Source organism: Nomascus leucogenys, chromosome 9, assembly GCF_006542625.1.
Source record: "Nomascus leucogenys isolate Asia chromosome 9, Asia_NLE_v1, whole genome shotgun sequence".
NCBI lineage: Eukaryota > Metazoa > Chordata > Mammalia > Primates > Hylobatidae > Nomascus > Nomascus leucogenys.
Genome location: NC_044389.1, coordinates 110,057,775 through 110,077,274, shown reverse-complemented (window position 1 = coordinate 110,077,274; position 19,500 = coordinate 110,057,775). Strand labels below are relative to the sequence as shown.

The following is a 19,500-nucleotide window of genomic DNA, read 5'->3' as shown; positions in this document are numbered from 1 at the left end:
AAAAAGAGAAATTTTCTTTGGTTTTGTTTAATTTCTTTATTGAGGGTCACCATTAAAAAAAATGCTTACTGGTCATTCTTTTGAAAAGTGTCTGAGAGAAAGATGTAAGATGGTTGATTATTTCAAATGACAGAAGATAAAGATGGGGTATCATCATGGCATGAACAAAAACGAGATTCGTAGCTGGAGGTATTTTATAGTCTAACATGATCACCAATCATTCTATAAATCTGTTGGATGAGTTTATTAGATAGATAAGTAGAGAGAGAGACTGATTGATTCTGAATAGAAAATTTCACTTTAAAAATATATTTTGACTATATAATAATGTACGTAAAAATTCTCTTTGATAAGAAACAAGTGAACCGGATTCAATTTTCTTCACAGCCTGTGTAATACACCATCACTTGCTTCCTCCTACATGCCATTGATTAGCCCCAGGGAGCAGTGCAGCATTGCCTGCCCATTTTTTACATAACCCCTGAATATAAATGCCAGATTTTGCTGAAGGAAACAGGATCTTCTCAGTGAAAGAAGTGGCATGCAATGGATCCCAAATATCAGCGTGTGGAGCTAAATGATGGTCATTTCATGCCTGTATTGGGATTTGGCACCTATGCACCTCCAGAGGTAATAATCACATTTTCAGCATTGAGCATTTAAAAGAGCAAAGCTAGAATAAGTGGACGATGACCTGGGTTGTTCAGCTTTGTGTTTCTGTTACCCTGAGTGACTCACCTGGTCTGTCTTACTGGGCTAGAGCTATTCTATGTTCAAAGAGAAAAGGTAGTCAATGTTTGTTTCGCACCGAGCTCTGTCATATGGTAATTTACTGCTTATTTTTATTTTGTACACTGTTTTTATATGCTGTTTCTGTGCATTGCCCAGCTTGGCAGAATATATAAAACTCAACGGTGAAGAACACTGCCTGGCAGTTCCTTTTCTAGGAGATGACTGCAGTGAGAATGGTTTCTTCATTTATTTCTGTGGTTGAAGAAATCTTTTCTTCTTCTACTAGATGTGATCAAAAGAAACATTTGTGGTAACAGCACCTAAAGATGGGGTGTATGAAAACGGTTGGGAGAGTACTGCTGAGCTGCCGTGTGGCCTTGAGCATGACAGAGTAATACTGGTCCTGGACTTAATACAATACCTTGTACAACTCTCACCTCTAGGAAAATTGCCTGAAAGGAAAAATAACTTTATTCTAAGAAAAACCTAGAACCTCACAAGAAAAATTTTAAATTTTTGGTCCGTGTTAATATGCATCAGATTTGTATCAAAATGATAGGGGTGGTCCTCTGAAACGGAAGTGGGCAAAATGGAGACTTTTTTTCTAGACTGAGCTATTTCTACACTGGAAGAAAACTTGTATTCCAAGACTACTAAGTGTGTTAATAAGGAGTAGTCACATAAAATTTGGGTCTAAATTTGATCAACTATACGTTGTAAGAATTTACAGAGAAACACCTTGAAGACCACCGACAGGAGCAGTTTACTTTGTAATGCAAATTGGCATGAAGGGGATGTAAGGAAAAGCACAACACAGAAGCTCTAGCCTTGGTAAACCTTGAGTGCCTGCACAGCAAAGAGAGGATCAGGGTTGGTATCAGGGGAAGGCAGTGAGATCTGGCATCTAGTTCCTTTTAATTTCACTAGAAAAAGAAAGCTTCCAAAATGCTTATATTAAAATAGAAAATTGTTTCATTTACGGTTTTGTCATTTAAAAAATATACCTCTCAAATCTTTATCCAAATTTGGTAGATAAATCAATAATTTTAAATTTCACTGAAATCATATCGTTCCTAAAAGAGTTGGTCTTATTTTTTAGGGATAAAGTGTACCTTACTAATCTCTCACAAGTTGCAGTTAATTTCTTAGGTATAAATCTACGTACTTGGAGTATATGTCTTTACTCCTAGTATTTAGTTCTGTCATGCACACAGAATGGCTAATGGCTGTGTAGAAAGGAGTTAACACAATAGACTGCCACCTGTAGATGCACCTGTTTTCAAAGTTGGAGCCTGGCTGGTATCTGAGAAGCTGAATTTCTCACCCCTTCCTAACTGATAAGGGTAGCGGCTATAATTAACTGGTTGTACAAAGTGTGGGGTTTCTGTATACCTGCTTTCTTTACAAGACTGGAAGTTTGGTGTGTGCTATACAGACTGGGTCAATTTAACCAGCACCCAGTTAAAATCTTGGGAATTGAGTCTCCCAATAGCATCCCTTGTAGTCAACATTTCCCCTATGTTGCCAAAATGTGATGCTGGAGGAAGTCAGTGTGTTTCCTGAAACATCACTGAGAGATGAATCATAGGAACTTACACAGTATTCTTACCATAATTTCTTCCATGTGCCTTTTTCCATGTGTTAATTTCACTATATTAAAAATAATTAGGAGTGTGTATTCAGTGACTCATACCTGTAATTCCAGCACTTTGGTAGGCCAAGGCAGGTGGATCCCTTGAGCTCGAGAGTTTGATCCTGGGTAACATAGGAAATCCCGTCTCTACCAAAAATACAAAAACTTAACCAGGCATCATGGTGCCTGTCTGTGGTCTTAGCTATTTGGGAGGCTGAGGTCGGAGGATCACTTGAGCCCAAGGTAAAGAAGGTGGGGGTGAGGGCAGATTTTTTTTTTTTTTTTTTTTTTGTTTTGAGACAGAGTCTCGCTCTGTCGCCCGGGCTGGAGTGCAGTGGCGCAATCTCGGCTCACTGCAAGCTCCGCCTCCCGGGTTCACGCCATTCTCCTGCCTCAGCCTCTCCGAGTAGCTGGGATTACAGGCGCCCACCACCACGCCCGGCTAGTTTTTTGTATTTTTAGTAGAGACGGGGTTTCACCGTGGTCTCGATCTCCTGACCTCGTGATCCGCCCGCCTCGGCCTCCCAAAGTGCTGGGATTACAAGCGTGAGCCACCGCGCCTGGCCTTTTTTTTTTTTTTTTTTTTTTTTTTTTTTGAGACAAAGTCTGGCTCTGTCTGCCAGGCTGGAGAGCAGTGGCGCGATCTCGGCTCACTGCAAGCTCCGCCTCCCGGCGTCCACTACCACGCCCGGCTAATTTTTTATATTTTCAGTTGAGACAAGGTTTCACTGTGTTAGCCAGGATGGTTTCGATCTCCTGACCTTGTGATCCGCCCGCTTCGGCCTCCCAAAGTGCTGGGATTACCGGCGTGAGCCACCGCACCCGGCCCGGATTTTGTAGTGAGCCAAGATTGTCCCACTTTACACCAGCCTAGGTGACAGAGACTCTGTCTCAAATAATAATAACTCTTTATAAGTTGAGTCTTGTTAATTTTTCCAACAAATGACTGAATCTGAAGTTGTTGTTGGGAAACTCCATGCTAGTGATTAACCCGTAGCTGCCTGGGACTGAAGAGGTCCAGGGATACCCAATCTTTATTACTAACCAGGAAAGACTTAAGCAAATTGGGATGGGTTTATCACCCCACATACACAACCAACCCAAGACACGAGGATAATGTGATTTTTCTGAAGGTCAGTGCTGGTGCCTGAACTACTGATAGGGATGTGCTGGGAAGGGAAAAGCGTGGTCCCTTTAAATGATACAGAAGGCGGGAAGGGAAGTGCTGGCTAGAGGAGGACGTGGTCCTTGGCTACGGCTCCACCTCCACGGACCTAGGTGAGGACAGGCATTTTTGTTTTCCTGCCCAAATGTTGCATTTCCCAAGACCACCCTGGCCTGCCATGCCCCCATCCTGTTCCTATAAAAACCCCAAAGCCTAGTAGCCAGGCAGAGACAGAACCGGATGGACTTTGAGAGGAGCACATCGGCAGAGGAACACACAGGCAGCTGGACGTCGAGAGGAGCACATCAGCAGAGGAACACACAGGCGGCTAGACATCTAGAGAAATGCACCAAAAGGCACCAGCACGCCAGCGGGCCACCTACTGGCAGAAGCAGAATGACGCTGAGTTTGGCTGGGGCAGTCAGAAGACAGTCCAGGCTGCTGAGCAGCCGGACTCCAGGGGAAAACGTTCCTACTCCATCCCCTTCTGACTTCCCCCCAAGCTACCTCCACTCAGTGAAACCCTGCACTCATTCTGCAAGCCCAGGTGTGATCCGATACTTCCGGTAAACCAAAGCAAGAACTCAGGATACAGAAAGCCCTCTGTCCTTGCGTTAAGGTAGAGGGTCTAATTGAGCTGGTTAACACAAGACTGTAGATGGCAAAACTTAAAGAACAAAACTAAAAGAGCACCCTGTAACACACGCCCGCTGGGGCTTCGGGAGCTGTAAACATCCACACCTAGACACTGTCAAGAGGTCAGAGCCCCACAACCTGCCCCCATCTGTATGCTCCCCCAGAGGTCTGAGCAGCAGAGCACTGAAGAAGTGAGCCACACCCCCATCGCACACCCTGTGAGGACAAGGGAACTTTTCCTGTTTCACTACCTCTCAGGCACCTTGATCACCAAATACTACCTTTCGTTGCTCCCTCAGGTTCCGAGGAACAGAGCTGTGGAGGTCACCAAATTAGCGATAGAAGTTGGCTTCCGCCATATAGATTCTGCTTATTTATACGATAATGAGGAGCAGGTTGGACTGGCCATCCGAAGCAAGATTGCAGATGGCAGTGTGAAGAGAGAAGACATATTCTACACTTCAAAGGTACTGTGCCTGTGATAGGCATGTATGCACATGTATTTAATGGGATTGTGTGGAGATGACAATTCTGTAACTGGTTCAGTAGTTGTAGGTGAATTGTGCTTATTAGTTCCAATTTATTCACATATTCACGTATTAAAATTAAAATAAAAGGCAGAGAATGATGATGCCTTTCTCATCATTGTGGTGTTCAAATTTACTACTTGAAAGTTACTTTAGGTTTTGAGCCTCAGCTCAGATCAGTATAATTTTTTTATGAATTCATCTTTTAATTTCAACAGGTTTGGGGGTACAGGTGGATTTTGGTTACATGAATCAATTCTATATTAGTGATTCTGAGATTTAAGTGAAGCTGTCAGGCGATCACTGGACATAGTACTCACTATGTAGGCTTTTATCCCTCACCTCACTCCCAACCTAACCCACACTGAGTCTTGAAAGTTCATTATATAATCTGTATGTCTACACATCCTCATAGCTTAGTTCCCACTTATAAGTGAGAATGTACAGTGTTTGGTTTTCCATTCCTGAATTACTTTACTTAGAATAATGGCCTCAAGCTCCAAGTTCCTGCAAAATATATTATTTCATTCCTTTTTATATATACACTATTCCATGATGTATGTATGTATGTATGTATGTGTATGTATATATATATATATATATATACATACCACATTTTCATTATTCATGCATTGGTTGATGGGCACTTGGTTTCATATTTCTGCAATTGTGAATTGTACTGCTATAAACATGTGTGGGTATTTTTTTTTTATATAACGACTTCTTTTCTTTTTGGTAGATACCAGTATTGGGATTGCTGAATCAAATGGTAGATCTACTTTAAGTTCTTTAAGGAATCTCCATACTGTTTTCCATAAAGATTATACTCATTTACATTCCTACCAGCAGTGTAAAAGTGTTCTCTTTTTACTACATTCATGCCAACTTCTACTGTCTTTTCAACTTTTTAATTATAACCATTCTTGCAGAAGGTGATATCTTATTGTGATTTTAATTTGTACTTCCCTGATTATTAGTTATGTTGAGCATTTTTTCATATGTTCATTGGCTGTTTGTATACTTCTTTTGAGAAACATCTATTCATGTTATTTGCCCACTTTTCAACAGGGTTATTTGTTTTTATCTTGGTGACTTGAGTTCCTCGTAGATTCTGGATAATCAGTCCTTTGCTGGATGCATAGTTTGCAAAAAGTTTCTTCCATTCTGTAGGTTGTCTGTTTACTCGCATGATTATTTCCTTTGCTGTGCAGAATCTTTTTAGTTTAATTAGGTCCCATTTATTTTTGCTTTTTGTGCATTTGCATTTTGGGGTCTTAGAGATAAATTCTTTGCTGAGGCCAATGTACAGGCCAATGTAAAGAAGAGTTTTTCCAATGTTGTCTTCTAGAATTTTTATGATTGCAGGTCTTAGATTTAAGTCTTTGATCCATCTTGTGTTGGTTTTTGTATAAGGTGAGAGATGGCTTCCAGTTTTATTCTTATACATGTGGCTTAACAGTTGTCCCAGCACCATTTATTGAATAGGGTTATTTTCCCTAATTTATGTTATTGTTTGCTTTGTTGAACAAAGATTAGTATTTGGCCTAATTTCTGGGTTCTCTATTCTGTTTCATTGATCTAAGTGCCTATTTTTTATACCAGTACCATGCTGTTTGTATAACTATAGTCATGTAGTATAATTTGAAGTCTGGTAACGTAATGCCTCCAGATTTCTTCTTTTTGCTTAGTATTGCCTTGGCTATTGAGGCCCTTTGTGGTTCCACATGAATTTAGAATATGGCCATTTTTATACTATTGATTCTTTCTATCCATAAGCATGGGTTGTGTTTCCATTTGTTTATGTATCATTTCTTTTTAGTAGTGTTTTGTATTTTTTTGTAGAGATCTTTCATCTCTTTGGTTAAGCATATTCCTAGGCATTTTATTTGCAGCTGTTGTAAATGGAATTCTTAATTTGACTCTTAGCATGGTTGTTGTTGGTGAATAGCAGTGCTACTAATTTCTGTAAACTGATTTTGTAACCTGAGAGTTTATTGAATTTGTTTGTCAGAGGAGCTTTTTGGATGAGGCTTTGGGGTTTTGTAGGTATATGATCTTATTACTGGCAAACAGCAATACTTTGGCTTATTCTTTTCCAATTTGGATGCCCTTTATTTTTTTTTTTACCTTGCCTGATTACTCTGGCTAGGACTTCCCGTACTATGTTTAATAGAAGTGGTAAAAATTGGGCATCCTTGTCTTGTTCCAGTTTTCAGGGGAATGCTTTCAATTTTTCTCCATTCAGTATGATGTTGGCTATGGATTTGTTATATATGCATTTTATGCCTAGTTTGTTGAGGGTTTTTATCATAAATGGATGTTGGATTTTATTAATTGCTTTTTTGCATCTATTGAAATGATCATATGGTTTTGGTTTTAAATTCTCTTTGTGTGATATATCATATTTATTGGCTTGTGTATATTATGACATCCCTGCACCTATGGGATGAAACCCACTTGATCATGATATACTTTTGATGTGCTGATGGATTTGGTTAGCTAGTATTTTCTTGAGGATTTTTGCATCTGTGTTCATCAGGGAGATTGGTCTATAGTTTTTTCTTTTTTTTTTTTTTGTTATGTCCTTTCCTGGTATTGGTATTAGGTAATACTGGCTTCACAGAATAATTTAGGCAGGATTCCCTCTTTCTCTGTATTTTTGAATAGTTTCAGTAGGATTCAGTACCAATTCTTTGAACATCTGGTAGAATTCAGCTGTGAATATACCTGAACCTGGACTTTTTTGTTGGCTATTCTTTATTGCTGATTCAATCTTGCTGCTTGTTGTTGGTCTTTTCTGGGTTCTATTTCTCCCTGATTTAATCTAGGAAGGTTGTATGTTTCCAGGAATTTATCCATTTACTCTAGATTTTCTAGTTTGTGCACATAAAGGTGTCCTTAGTTATCTCAAATGATTGTTTTGTATTTCTGTGTTATCATTTATAATGTGTCCAGTTTCATTTCTAATTGAGTGCTTATTTTGATCTGCTCTCTTCCTTTCTTGGTTAATCTCACTAACAGTCTCAATTTTCATCTTTTCAAAGAACCAGCTTTTAGTTTCATTGATCTTTCGTGATTTTTTAATTTCAATTCATTTAGTCCTGCTCTGATAGTCATTATTTCTATTCTTCTGCTAGCTTTGGGTTTAGTTTCTTCCTGTTTCTCTAGTTTATAGAGGTGTGACATTAGATTGTCAATTTGTGCTATTTCAGACTTCTTGATATAGGCATTTAATGTTATGAACTTTCCTCTTAGCACTGCTTTTGCTGTATCCCAGAGGTTTTGATAACTGTGTCACTATTATCATTTATTTCAAAAAATTACTTATCATTTTTATTTTATTGTTAACCCAAAAACATTCAAGAACAGATTACTTGATTTCCATGTATTTTTGTGGTTTTGAGGGTTCCTTTCAGAGTTGATTTCTAGTTTTATTCCACTTAGTTCTGAGAAGATACTTGATATAATTTGGATTTTCTTAAATTTATTGAGACTTGTTTTGTGGCCTATCATATGGTCTATCTTGGAGAATGTTCTATGTGCTAGTGAGAAGAATGGATATTCTGCAGTTGGTGGGTAGAATGTTCCATAAACTTCTGTTAAGTCCATTTTTTAAGAGTACAATTAAATCCATTGTTTGTTGATTTTCTGTCTCAATTATTTGACTAGTGCTGTACAGTACAGTATTGGGTCCCCCACTATTATTGTGTTGCTACCTTATGTATTAGGTCTGGTAGTAATAGTTTTATAAATCTGGGAGCTCCAGTGTTAGGTGCATATAAATTCAAGATTGTAATATCTTCTTGTTGGATTGATTCCTTTGTCATTATATAATGGCCTTGTCTTTTTTTATTATTTTTGCTTTAAAGTCTATTTTGTCTGATATAAGAATAGCAACTGATGCCCACTTTTGGTTTCCATTTGCATGGAATCTCTTTTTTCACCCTTTTACCTTGAGTTTATACAAATCCTGATGTGTTAGCTGAGTTTCTTGAAGACAGAAGGTATTTGGTTTGTGGTTTATTATCTATTCTGCCATTCTGTATCTTCTAAGTGGAGCACTTAGGCCACTTATGTTCAATATTAGTATTGAGATGTGAGACACTGTTCTATTTATCATTTTAGTTGTTATATACTTTGGTTTTTTGTTGTTGTGTTATTAATAGGCTTCGTGAGTTTTGTGCTTTCAGGAGGTTCTATTGTGGTGCATAATGAGGCCTTTGTTTCTGGATTATAACTCCTTATAGAATTTCTTGTAGTGCTGGTTTGATAGTGGCAAATTCCTTCAGCATTTGTCTGAAAATCCCTTTATTTCTCCTTCATTTACAAAATGTAGTTTTGCTGGATACAAAATTCCTGGCTGATAATTGTTTTGTTTAAGGGGGCTAAAGATAGGACCTCAATCCCTTCTAGCTTGTAGGGTTTCTGCTGAAAAGCCTCCTGTTAGTCTGATAGATTTTTCTTTATAAGTTACTTGATGCTTCTTACAGCTTTTAGAATTATTTCCTTCATATTGACTTTGGATAGCCTCATGACCTTGTGCCTTGGTGATATTTTTGCAATGAATTTCCCAGGGGTTGTTTGAGCTTCTTGTATTTGGATATCTAAATCTCTAGCCAGGCCAGGAAAGTTTTCCTCAATTATTCTCTCAGTTAAATTTTCCAAACTTTTAGACTTTTCTTCTCCCTCAGGAAAACTAATTATTCTTAGGTTTGGCTATTTTACAAAACTCCCTATTTTGTGGAGATTTTGTTCACTTCTTTTGATTCTTTATCATTGTCTGATTGTGTTAATTCAGAAGCCGCCTCATTGAGCTATAAAATTCTTTTCTCTACTTGTTCTATTGTTGAAACCTTCCACTGCATTTTGTATTTCACTAAATGTGCCTTTCATTTCCAGAAACTCTGATTGTTTGTGTGTGTGTGTGTGTGTGTGTGTGTGTCTGTGTGTGTGTGAGACAGAGAGATAGCTATCTCCCTGGAAAATTTTTCATTCATATCCTGAATTTTTAAATTTCTTTAGGTTGATTTTCACTTTACTATGGTATCTCCTTGAGTAGCTTACTAATGAACCTTCTGAATTCATAAACTGTTATTTCAAAGATTTTATCTTGGTTTGGATCCATTGCTGGGGAGCCAGTGTGATGTTTTGGGAGTATTTTGGGTGACCCCTGGGTTTTGGGTGACAAAATAATGTTTTGTCATATTACCATGATTACTTTTCTGGTTTCTTACCATTTTGATAGACTATTTATTCTAATTGTTCTTGAATTTATTTGCGTTTTTTTCTCTTTTAAGGATCTGACTGTAATGTTTATACTTTATAATAGCCTAATTTGATCCTTAGTGCTATTAGATGTGAATACTATTATGAGTTCTTTGGTTATATGGAGTCTTTGTATCATGGCTTCCTCAGATGCTGGGTGTAGTATCTACATACTCAGCATGTGGGCAGGTTCACTGTCTCCTATGGGATTGGAATGGCAGTGGTCTCTTGAAAGCTCATCTCATTCTCCTGTTATGTACATTTTTTATTTATTCAATTTTCCCAGTATTTTATATTAAATTTGTTTATCGAGTATTCCCAACCAAGGATATCATCCCAGGCCAGTAGAGATTGTATCTCTGGATAGGAAACATTTGTAGCCAAAGAAGGTTGCTAAATGCAGTACCCAATGGTGGGCGGAGGTCCCAGCCTTGATGAAGATAGTAGAGAGAGCTCACAATTGGACTCAGTATCTTATCAGGGTGAAGGGTGGGAGCTACCTCAGCTCACCTGCCAGGCTAACAGGAAAGCTATCCACCTCCCAGCCTCTCTTTTATCCCAGTGTTCTGGATATTGAGATCAGACAGGCACCACTTTTCATCTGTAGGAATGCTGATGTTCCAAGTAGGGAGAAATCATGACTGCCTTTCATGCAAGTCCAAACCTGGGAAGTGCTCCTCCTGTGGCGATGCAGTCATGCTGAGATGTTCCAGGAAGGCTGGCTGTAGGTGACCAGTGCTGAACTCCTTTGGGAGAAGCCCTAGGTATGTCTGCAGTGATGGACAAGTAGGGAAAGAAGACCTCTTCTCTAAGAACTTTCATGAGCACCAAGGCTGCTTGACTCTTATGGGTAGAGGTTTAGATGTTCTCTACTGAACCCAGCATGGCAATTGTGTCTCTGCTGAAAGAAACTTTCCACCTATGGAAAGATGTGGGACTCAAGGCCTGCTCTCTGGATTGCTTTGTCCCACGGAATGTTCCCTTGATGTGATGCTCTCCCCCTTACCCTGAGAGTAGGAGTTCCTGAGAGCCAGACTACAGTGATTGATTTTTATTGCTATTCTGGGTCTAGCCACCCAGTGGTGGGATTGCCTCACTCTGGGCTAGTGCTGGTGAATATCTGCAAGGGATTCAGTTATGTGACCTGTTTTCAAGTCTCCCAGCAGTGGGTACCAGCTCCAGCTGTCATGGGGGAGGCAGGGAAGTGACATAGATTCTGTGAGATGCCTTGATTATAGATAGCCCTGATGTGCTGGCTTTCTCAAATGTTGGTTATAATAGTAGTAAACTTGTCCCATGGACACACTCAGGACTTCTGGCTAGCCAGGTAGTTGCAGGCAATAGTGGTAGCTGAGATCATGCACAAGTTTTCTCCTACCTGGGTGCAGTGTTACTCTACCTGAATATTCTGTGATGGACTGTGTTGGTTGCAAGAGATGGCACTTGCAAAAGAGCACCAGCTGTGGTAGTAGCAGTGAGATTTGAACTTGCCTTATGTTGCCCTGGGGAGGTATTCTGGTTTCTCAGGTGATGGGCAGGGCCATAAATTTCCTAAAAATTTATTGTGTGTTAAGCTACCAGGGTGGGTGGAGGGGCACAACCAAGTTTGGTCAGGGTTAGGCAGGTATGCACTCTTTCTGGAGACTAGCTTCAGCTGCTGTGAGGGTCAGGGGATGGTGCTCAGACCACTGGGGTAATGTTCCAAAGGGGATCATAACTGCCTTTGCTGCACAAAAGTGTTCACACAGGGAGTAGGGAGTAGCAAGTGGCAGTAAGCCTTACCGAGATCACCTGCAGTTGGCAAGGCAGATCTGTCCCACGGTGCTCTGCTAAGAGCACTGGACTAAGTTCCAAGCAGCCTGTGCTCAAAACTCAGACTTGCCATGGGCCATAAGCTTTTCCTGTGGCGATAGCAACTTTGGCTTTCAAGCTATGCCCCTCCCCATCCACCTGCAAAGCCAGGTGCCAGGCTTCTGCATTTGTCTGCAGCACACTTCCTGCTTTCCCCTGGGGTTCTGGCCAAAGGAGCTCATTCTCACTTGAGATAATATTAATATCATGAAATTCAGTTAGGAGCTTTTTTTGATCTGGACATGTGCCTGAACTCCCCAAGTTCAGGTTGGCTGACTTTGCTGATATCCCCTGTGAGATAAAATAAGAAATAGCTTCCCTCAGTCCATGTTGGAGATTGGTAATACCTTTGTGGCACTTGTCACTGCTGCTTCTACTTTATTTCTCACCTATCCCTAAATCAGCTTTGGGCCTGGGTAGGGTTAAGGCCTTACCCATGGCGTGAATTCTCAGATTCCCTAGTGGGGAAGGGTATTCTGGAGGCAGTTTCTCCCCTTCTCACACTCTGGGCACTTACAGTTTTTCATCTGTCTCACAGTGTTGGCTGTAGCCTGCCACTTCTTTCAAAGGGTCTGTGAATTCTTTCAGTTTTCCTATTAAGTTCCTGCACTGCTTCTTGGAAAAAAGTTTTCAGTGTGAATCTCTATACACTATTCTGTATTTCCAAGTGAGAGAGGCATGCTAACACTGCCTCCAATCCACAATCTTGGGAACAAAATACTTAGACCAGGGTGGTTTAACGTAGACTATGGATTCATAGAGACCTATAATCATATTTTAGTTTTTCTTATGTCTGGGATGACTTTCTTCAATATCTTATTCTGAATCTCAATTGTCCTTTTCACTGAAGAGTGTGGGAGGCAGGGAGATGCAATATAAGAGATGTTATGAGTATGAAACAACAGATAACAAAAGTTTCTTGAATGATGCTCAACACATGTCAGCATGTAAAAACTTTTTGCTCTTCAGTTTCTAAACAGGAATGATTATTCTTACCCATTGGGTTCAATGGATGAGAAAATTAGACTATTCAAATACTTTATAATTTCTCTCAAACACAATTCAGATAATCAGAATTACTTGATATCAATTTTTACCTATTGAAAATTTTAATCCCATTGTTCAGCAGTTGTACTAACTACATATGCAATATATAGTAGCTTTCATATGGGTAGCTAATGTCAAAATAAAACAAAGGGAATTTTTGCCAGAGGTCATCTGTTTGGAACGGTGAAAAACGTCTAAATATTAGGTGAAGCAAACTAATAAAACTAGCTCATGTTTTTATTCAACATAAATCCTTTATTTTACCATGCAGCTTTGGTGCACTTTCTTTCGACCACAGATGGTCCAACCAGCCTTGGAAAGCTCACTGAAAAAACTTCAACTGGACTATGTTGACCTCTATCTTCTTCATTTCCCAATGGCTCTCAAGGTAGGGAATTTGTGAGATCAAACTTCTCTTCTGTTCTCAGCATGACCATCCTTTATGATGGTTGAATTGAGCTTCTTCTGAGGAGGGTGTAGGTATTATTACATGGGAGAAGAGTCCTAAGTATAACACCTAAGCCATTTTATTGAAGAGTAAAACCTTCCTTCTGTAATGTATGATGACAACAGAAGACAGTACATCAACCTCAAAGCCTCTACTTCAAAAACTCAAGAAAATAACAATAGCCACCTTCAAGGCTCTGTCTTAATTGGGGTTCCTGAGTCCATCTCTTAGGATGTCTACAGAGACAGAGATCCATGCAGCTGTGGTACCCCAAAAAACTACTGCACATGTGGTGCACAGTGAGTTTCCATTATCTTTCCTCAATTTTAAGCTGAAGTAGATTTGGTGGAATTCACTCTGGGTGAGTATTAAAAAGGAAAACATAATAGGACCTGAGAATCCTTGCCTTTTTCACTAAGGCCTGTTTCACCATGGAGTTTGTAGCTTTGCTTAGTCATAAATTTCGGTTGTGTATAACTTTTAAATTTATAGAAAACAACTCAGGCTAGATTATTTAAAAAAGATTTTAGGAGCCAAGATGGCCGAATAGGAACAGCTCTGATCTACAGCTTCCAGCATGAGCGACACAGAAGACGGGTGATTTCTGCATTTCCGTTTGAGGTACCGGGTTCATCTCACTAGGGAGTGCCAAACAGTGGGTGCAGGACAGTCTGTGCAGCGCACTGTGCGTGAGCCAAAGCAGGGCGAGGCATTGCCTCACTCAGAAAGTGCAAGGGGTCAGGGAGTTCCCTTTCCTAGCCAAAGAAAGGGGTAACAGATGGCACCTGGAAAATCGGGTCAGTCCCACCCTGATACTGTGCTTTTCCAATGGGCTTGGAAAATGGCACACCAGGAGATTGTGTCCCACACATGGCTCGGAGGGCCCTATGCCCATGGAGTCTCGCTGATTGCTAGCACAGCAGTCTGAGATCAAACTGCAAGGTGGCAGCGAGGCTGGGGGAGGGGCACCCGCCATTGCCCAGAGTTGCTTAGGTAAACAAAGCAGCCAGGAAGCTCGAACTGGGTGGAGCCCACCACAGCTCAAGGAGGCCTGCCTGTCTCTGTAGGCTCCACCTCTGGGGGCAGGGCACAGACAAACAAAAAGACAGCAGGAACCTCTGCAGACTTAAATGTCCCTGTCTGACAGCTTTGAAGAGAGTAGTGGTTCTCCCAGCATGCAGCTGGAGATCTGAGAACGGACAGACTGCCTCCTCAAGTGGGTCCCTGACCCCCGAGCAGCCTAACTGGGAGGCACCCCCAGTAGGGACACACTGACACCTCACTCGGCCAGGTACTCCTCTGAGACAAAACTTCCAGAGGAACTATCAGACAGCTGAACTTGTGGTCTCACGAAAATCCGCTCTTCTGCAGCCACTGCTGCTGACACCCAGCAAAACAGGGTGTGGAGTGGACCTCTAGCAAACTCCAACAGACCTGTGGCTGAGGGTCCTGTCTGGTAGAAGGAAAACTAACAAACAGAAAGGACATCCACACCAAAAACCCATCTGTACATCACCATCATCAAAGACCAAAAATAGATAAAACCACAAAGATGGGGAAAAAACAGAGCAGAAAAATGGGAAACTCTAAAAAGCAGAGTACCTCTCCTCCTCCAAAGGAACGCAGTTCCTCACCAGCAACAGAACAAAGCTGGATGGAGAATGACTTTGACGATTTGAGAGAAGAAGGCTTCAGACAATCAAACTACTCTGAGCTACGGGAGGAAATTCCAAACAATAGCAAAGAAGTTAAAAACTTTGAAAAAAAACCTAGACAAATGGATAACTAGAATAACCAATGCAGAGAAGGGCTTAAAGGAGCTGATGGAGCTGAAAGCCAAGTTTCGAGAACTATGTGAAGATTGCAGAAGCCTCAGTAGCTAATGCAATCAACTGGAAGAAAGGGTATCAGTGATGGAAGATGAAATGAATAAAATGAAAGGAGAAGGGAAGTTTAGAGAAAAAAGAAGAAAAAGAAACAAAAAAAGCCTGAAAGAAATTTGGGACTATGTGAAAAGACAAAACCTATGTCTGATTTGTGTACCTGAAAATGATGGGGAGAATGGAACCAAGCCGGAAAACACTCTGCAAGATATTATCCAGGAGAACTGCCCCAATCTAGCAAGGCAGGCCAGCATTCAGATTCAGGAAATACAGAGAATGCCACAAAGATACTCCTCGAGAAGGGCAACTCCAAGACACATTATTGTCAGATTCACCAAAGTTGAAATGAAGGAAAAAATGTTAAGGGCAGCCAGAGAGAAAGGTCGGGTTACCCACAAAGGGAAGCCCATCAGACTAACAGCTGATCTCTCGGCAGAAACTCTACAAGCCAGAAGAGAGTGGGGGCCGATATTCAACATTCTTAAAGAAAAGAATTTTCAACCCAGAATTTCATATCCAGCCTAACTAAGCTTCATAAATGAAGGAGAAATAAAATACTTTACAGACAAGCAAATGCTGAGTGATTTTCTCACCACCAGGCCTGCCCTAAAAGAGCTCCCGAAGGAAGCACTAAACATGGACAGGAACAACCGGTACCAGCCACTGCAAAAACATGCCAAATTGTAAAGACCATCGAGGCTAGGAAGAAACTGCATCAACTAACGAGCAAAATAACCAACTAACGTCATAATGACAGGATCACATTCACACATAACAATATTAACTTTAATTGTAAATGGGCTAAATGCTCCAATTAAAAGACACAGACTGGCAAATTGGATAAGGAGTCAAGACCCATCAGTGTGCTGTATTCAGGAAACCCATCTCACTTGCAGAGACACACATAGACTCAAAATAAAGGGATGGAGGAAGATCTATAAAGCAAATGGAAAACAAAAAAAAGGCAGGGGTTGCAATCCTAGTCTCTGATAAAACAGACTTTAAACCAACAAAGATCAAAAGAGACAAAGAAGGCCATTACCTAATGGTAAAGGGATCAATTCAACAAGAAGAGCTAAGTATCTTAAATATATATGCACCCAATACAGGAGCACCCAGATTCATAAAGCAAGTCCTGAGTGACGTACAAAAGGACTTAAACTCCCACACAATAATAATGGGAGATTTTAACACCCCACTGTCAACATTAGACAGATCAACAAGACAGAAAGTTAACAAGGATACCCAGGAATTGAACTCAGCTCTGCACAAAGTGGACCTAATAGACATCTACAGAACTCTCCACCCCAAATCAACAGAATATAAATATTTTTCAGCACCACACCATACCTATTCCAAAATTGACCACATAGTAGGAAGTAAAGCTCTCCTCAGCAAACGTAAAAGAACAGAAATTATAACAAACTGTCTCTCAGACCACAGTGCAATCAAACTAGAACTCAGGATTAAGAAACACACTCAACACCGCTCAACTACATGGAAACTGAACAACCTGCTCCTGAATGACTACTGGGTACATAACGAAATGAAGGCAGAAATAAAGATGTTCTTTGAAACCAACGAGAACAAAGACACAACATACCAGAATCTCTGGGACACATTCAAAGCACTGTGTAGAGGGAAATTTATAGCACTAAATGCCCACAAGAGAAAGCAGGAAAGATCCAAAATTGACACCCTAACATCACAATTCAAAGAACTAGAAAAGCGAGAGCAAACACATTCAAAAGCTAGCAGAAGGCTAGAAATAACTAAAATCAGAGCAGAACTGAAGGAAATAGAGACACAAAAGACCCTTCAAAAAATTAATGAATCCAGGAGCTGGTTTTTTGAAAAAATCAACAAAATTAATAGACTGCTAGCAAGACTAATAAAGAAGAAAAGAGAGAAGAATCAAATAGATGCGATAAAAAATGAAAAAGGGGATATCACCACCGATCCCACAGAAATACAATCTACCATCAGAGAATACTACAAACACCTCTATGCAAATAAACTAGAAAATCTAGAAGAAATGGATAAATTCCTCGACAAATACACCCTCCCAAGACTAAACCAGGAAGAAGTTGAAACTCTGAATAGACCAATAACAGGCTCTGAAATTGTGGCAATAATCAATAGCCTACCAACCAAAAAGAGTCCAGGACCTGATGGATTCACAGCCGAATTCTACCAGAGGTACAAGGAGGAACTGGTACCATTCCTTCTGAAACTATTCCAATCGATAGAAAAAGAGGGAATTCTCCCTAACACATTTTATGAGGCCAGCATCGTCCTGATACCAAAGCCTGGCAGAGACATAACCAAAAAAGAGAATTTTAGACCAATATCCTTGATGAACATTGATGCAAAAATCCTCAATAAAATACTGGCAAACCGAATCCAGCAGAACATCAAAAAGCTTATCCACCATGATCAAGTGGGCTTCATTCCTGGGGTGCAAGGCTGGTTCAACATATGCAAATCAATAAATGTAATCCAGTATATAAACAGAACCAAAGACAAAAACCACATGATTATCTCAATAGATGCAGAAAAGGCCTTTGACAAAATTCAACAACCCTTCATGCTAAAAACTCTCAAGAAATTAGGTATTGATGGGACATAGCTCAAAATAATAAGAGCTATCTATGACAAACCCACAGCCAATATCATACTGAATGAGCAAAAACTGGAAGCATTCCCTTTGAAAACTAGCACAAGACAGGGATGCCCTCTCTCACCACTCCTATTCAACATAGTGCTGGAAGTTCTGGCTAGGGCAATGAGGCAGGAGAAGGAAATAAAGGGTATTCAATTAGGAAAAGAGGAAGTCAAATTGTCCCTGTTTGCAGATGACATGATTGTATATCTAGAAAACCCCATCGTCTCAGCCCAAAATCTCCTTAAGCTGATTAGCAACTTCAGCAAAGTCTCAGGATACAAAATCAATGTACAAAAATCACAAGCATTCTTGTATACCAATCATAGACAAACAGAGCCAAATCATGAGTGAACTCCCATTCATAATTGCTTCAAAGAGAATAAAATACCTAGGAATCCAACTTACAAGGGATGTGAAGGACCTCTTCAAGGAGAACTACAAACCACTGCTCAATGAAATAAAAGAGGATACAAACAAATGGAAGAACATTCCATGCTCATGGGTTGGAAGAATCAATATCGTGAAAATGGCCATACTGCCCAAGGTAATTTATAGATTCAATGGCATCCCCATCAAGCTACCAATGACTTTCTTCACAGAATTGGAAAAAACTACTTTAAAGTTCTTATGGAACCAAAAAAGATCCCGCATCACCAAGTCAATCCTAAGCCAAAAGAACAAAGCTGGAGGCATCACACTACCTGACTTCAAAATATACTACAAGGCTACAATAACCAAAACAGCATGGTACTGGTACCACAACAGAGACATAGATCAATGGAACAGAACAGAGCCCTCAGAAATAATGCCCATATCTACAACTATCTGATCTTTGACAAACCTGACAAAACAAGAATGGGGAAAGGATTCCCTATTTAATAAATGGTGCTGGGAAAACTGGCTAGCCATATGTAGAAAGCTGAAACTGGATCCCTTCCTTACACCTTATACAAAAATTAATTCAAGATGGATTAAAGACTTACATGTTAGACCTAAAACCATAAAAACCCTAGAAGAAAACCTAGGCAATACCATTCAGGACATAGGTGTGGGCAAGGACTTCATGTCTAAAACACCAAAAGCAATGGCAACAAAAGCCAAAATTGACAAATGGGATCTAATTAAACTAAAGAGCTTCTGCACAGCGAAAGAAACCACCATCAGGGTGAACAGGCAACCTACAGAATGGGAGAAAATTTTTGCAACCTACTCATCTGACAAAGGGCTAATATCCAGAATCTACAATGAACTCAAACAAATTTACAAGAAAAAAACAAAGAACCCCATCAAAAAGTGGACGAAGGACATGAACAGACACTTCTCAAAAGAAGACATTTATGCAGCCAAAAAACACATGAAAAAATGCTCATCATCACTGGCCATCAGAGAAATGCAAATCAAAACCACAATGAGATACCATATCTCACACCAGTTAGAGTGGCCATCATTTAACAAGTCAGGAAACAACAGGTGCTGGAGAGGATGTGGAGAAATACGAACACTTTCACACTGTTGGTGGGACTGTAAACTAGTTCAACCATTGTGGAAGTCAGTGTGGCGATTCCTCAGGGATCTAGACCTAGAAATACCATTTGACCCAGCCATCCCATTACTGTGTATATACCCAAAGGACTATAAATCATGCTGC

General features: G+C 40.2%; 1 protein-coding gene across 2 annotated transcripts in view; it reads left to right on the top strand.

Annotated features, from left to right (window-relative positions):
• Positions 1 to 546: 546 nt before the first annotated feature.
• The window catches only part of LOC100605385 (aldo-keto reductase family 1 member C4), a 40,654-nt gene continuing 21,700 nt past the window's right edge, over positions 547 to 19,500 (top strand). The window contains exons 1-4 of one of the 2 annotated variants that reach the window (XM_030819359.1): positions 547 to 630; positions 4,466 to 4,633; positions 13,128 to 13,244; positions 13,327 to 13,377. In XM_030819359.1, the coding sequence (XP_030675219.1) occupies positions 547 to 630; positions 4,466 to 4,633; positions 13,128 to 13,244; positions 13,327 to 13,377 (420 nt within the window). Of the gene's footprint in view, positions 631 to 4,465; positions 4,634 to 13,127; positions 13,245 to 13,326; positions 13,378 to 19,500 lie in introns of those variants that run through there. The other variant, XM_030819358.1, reaches the window with a different exon arrangement.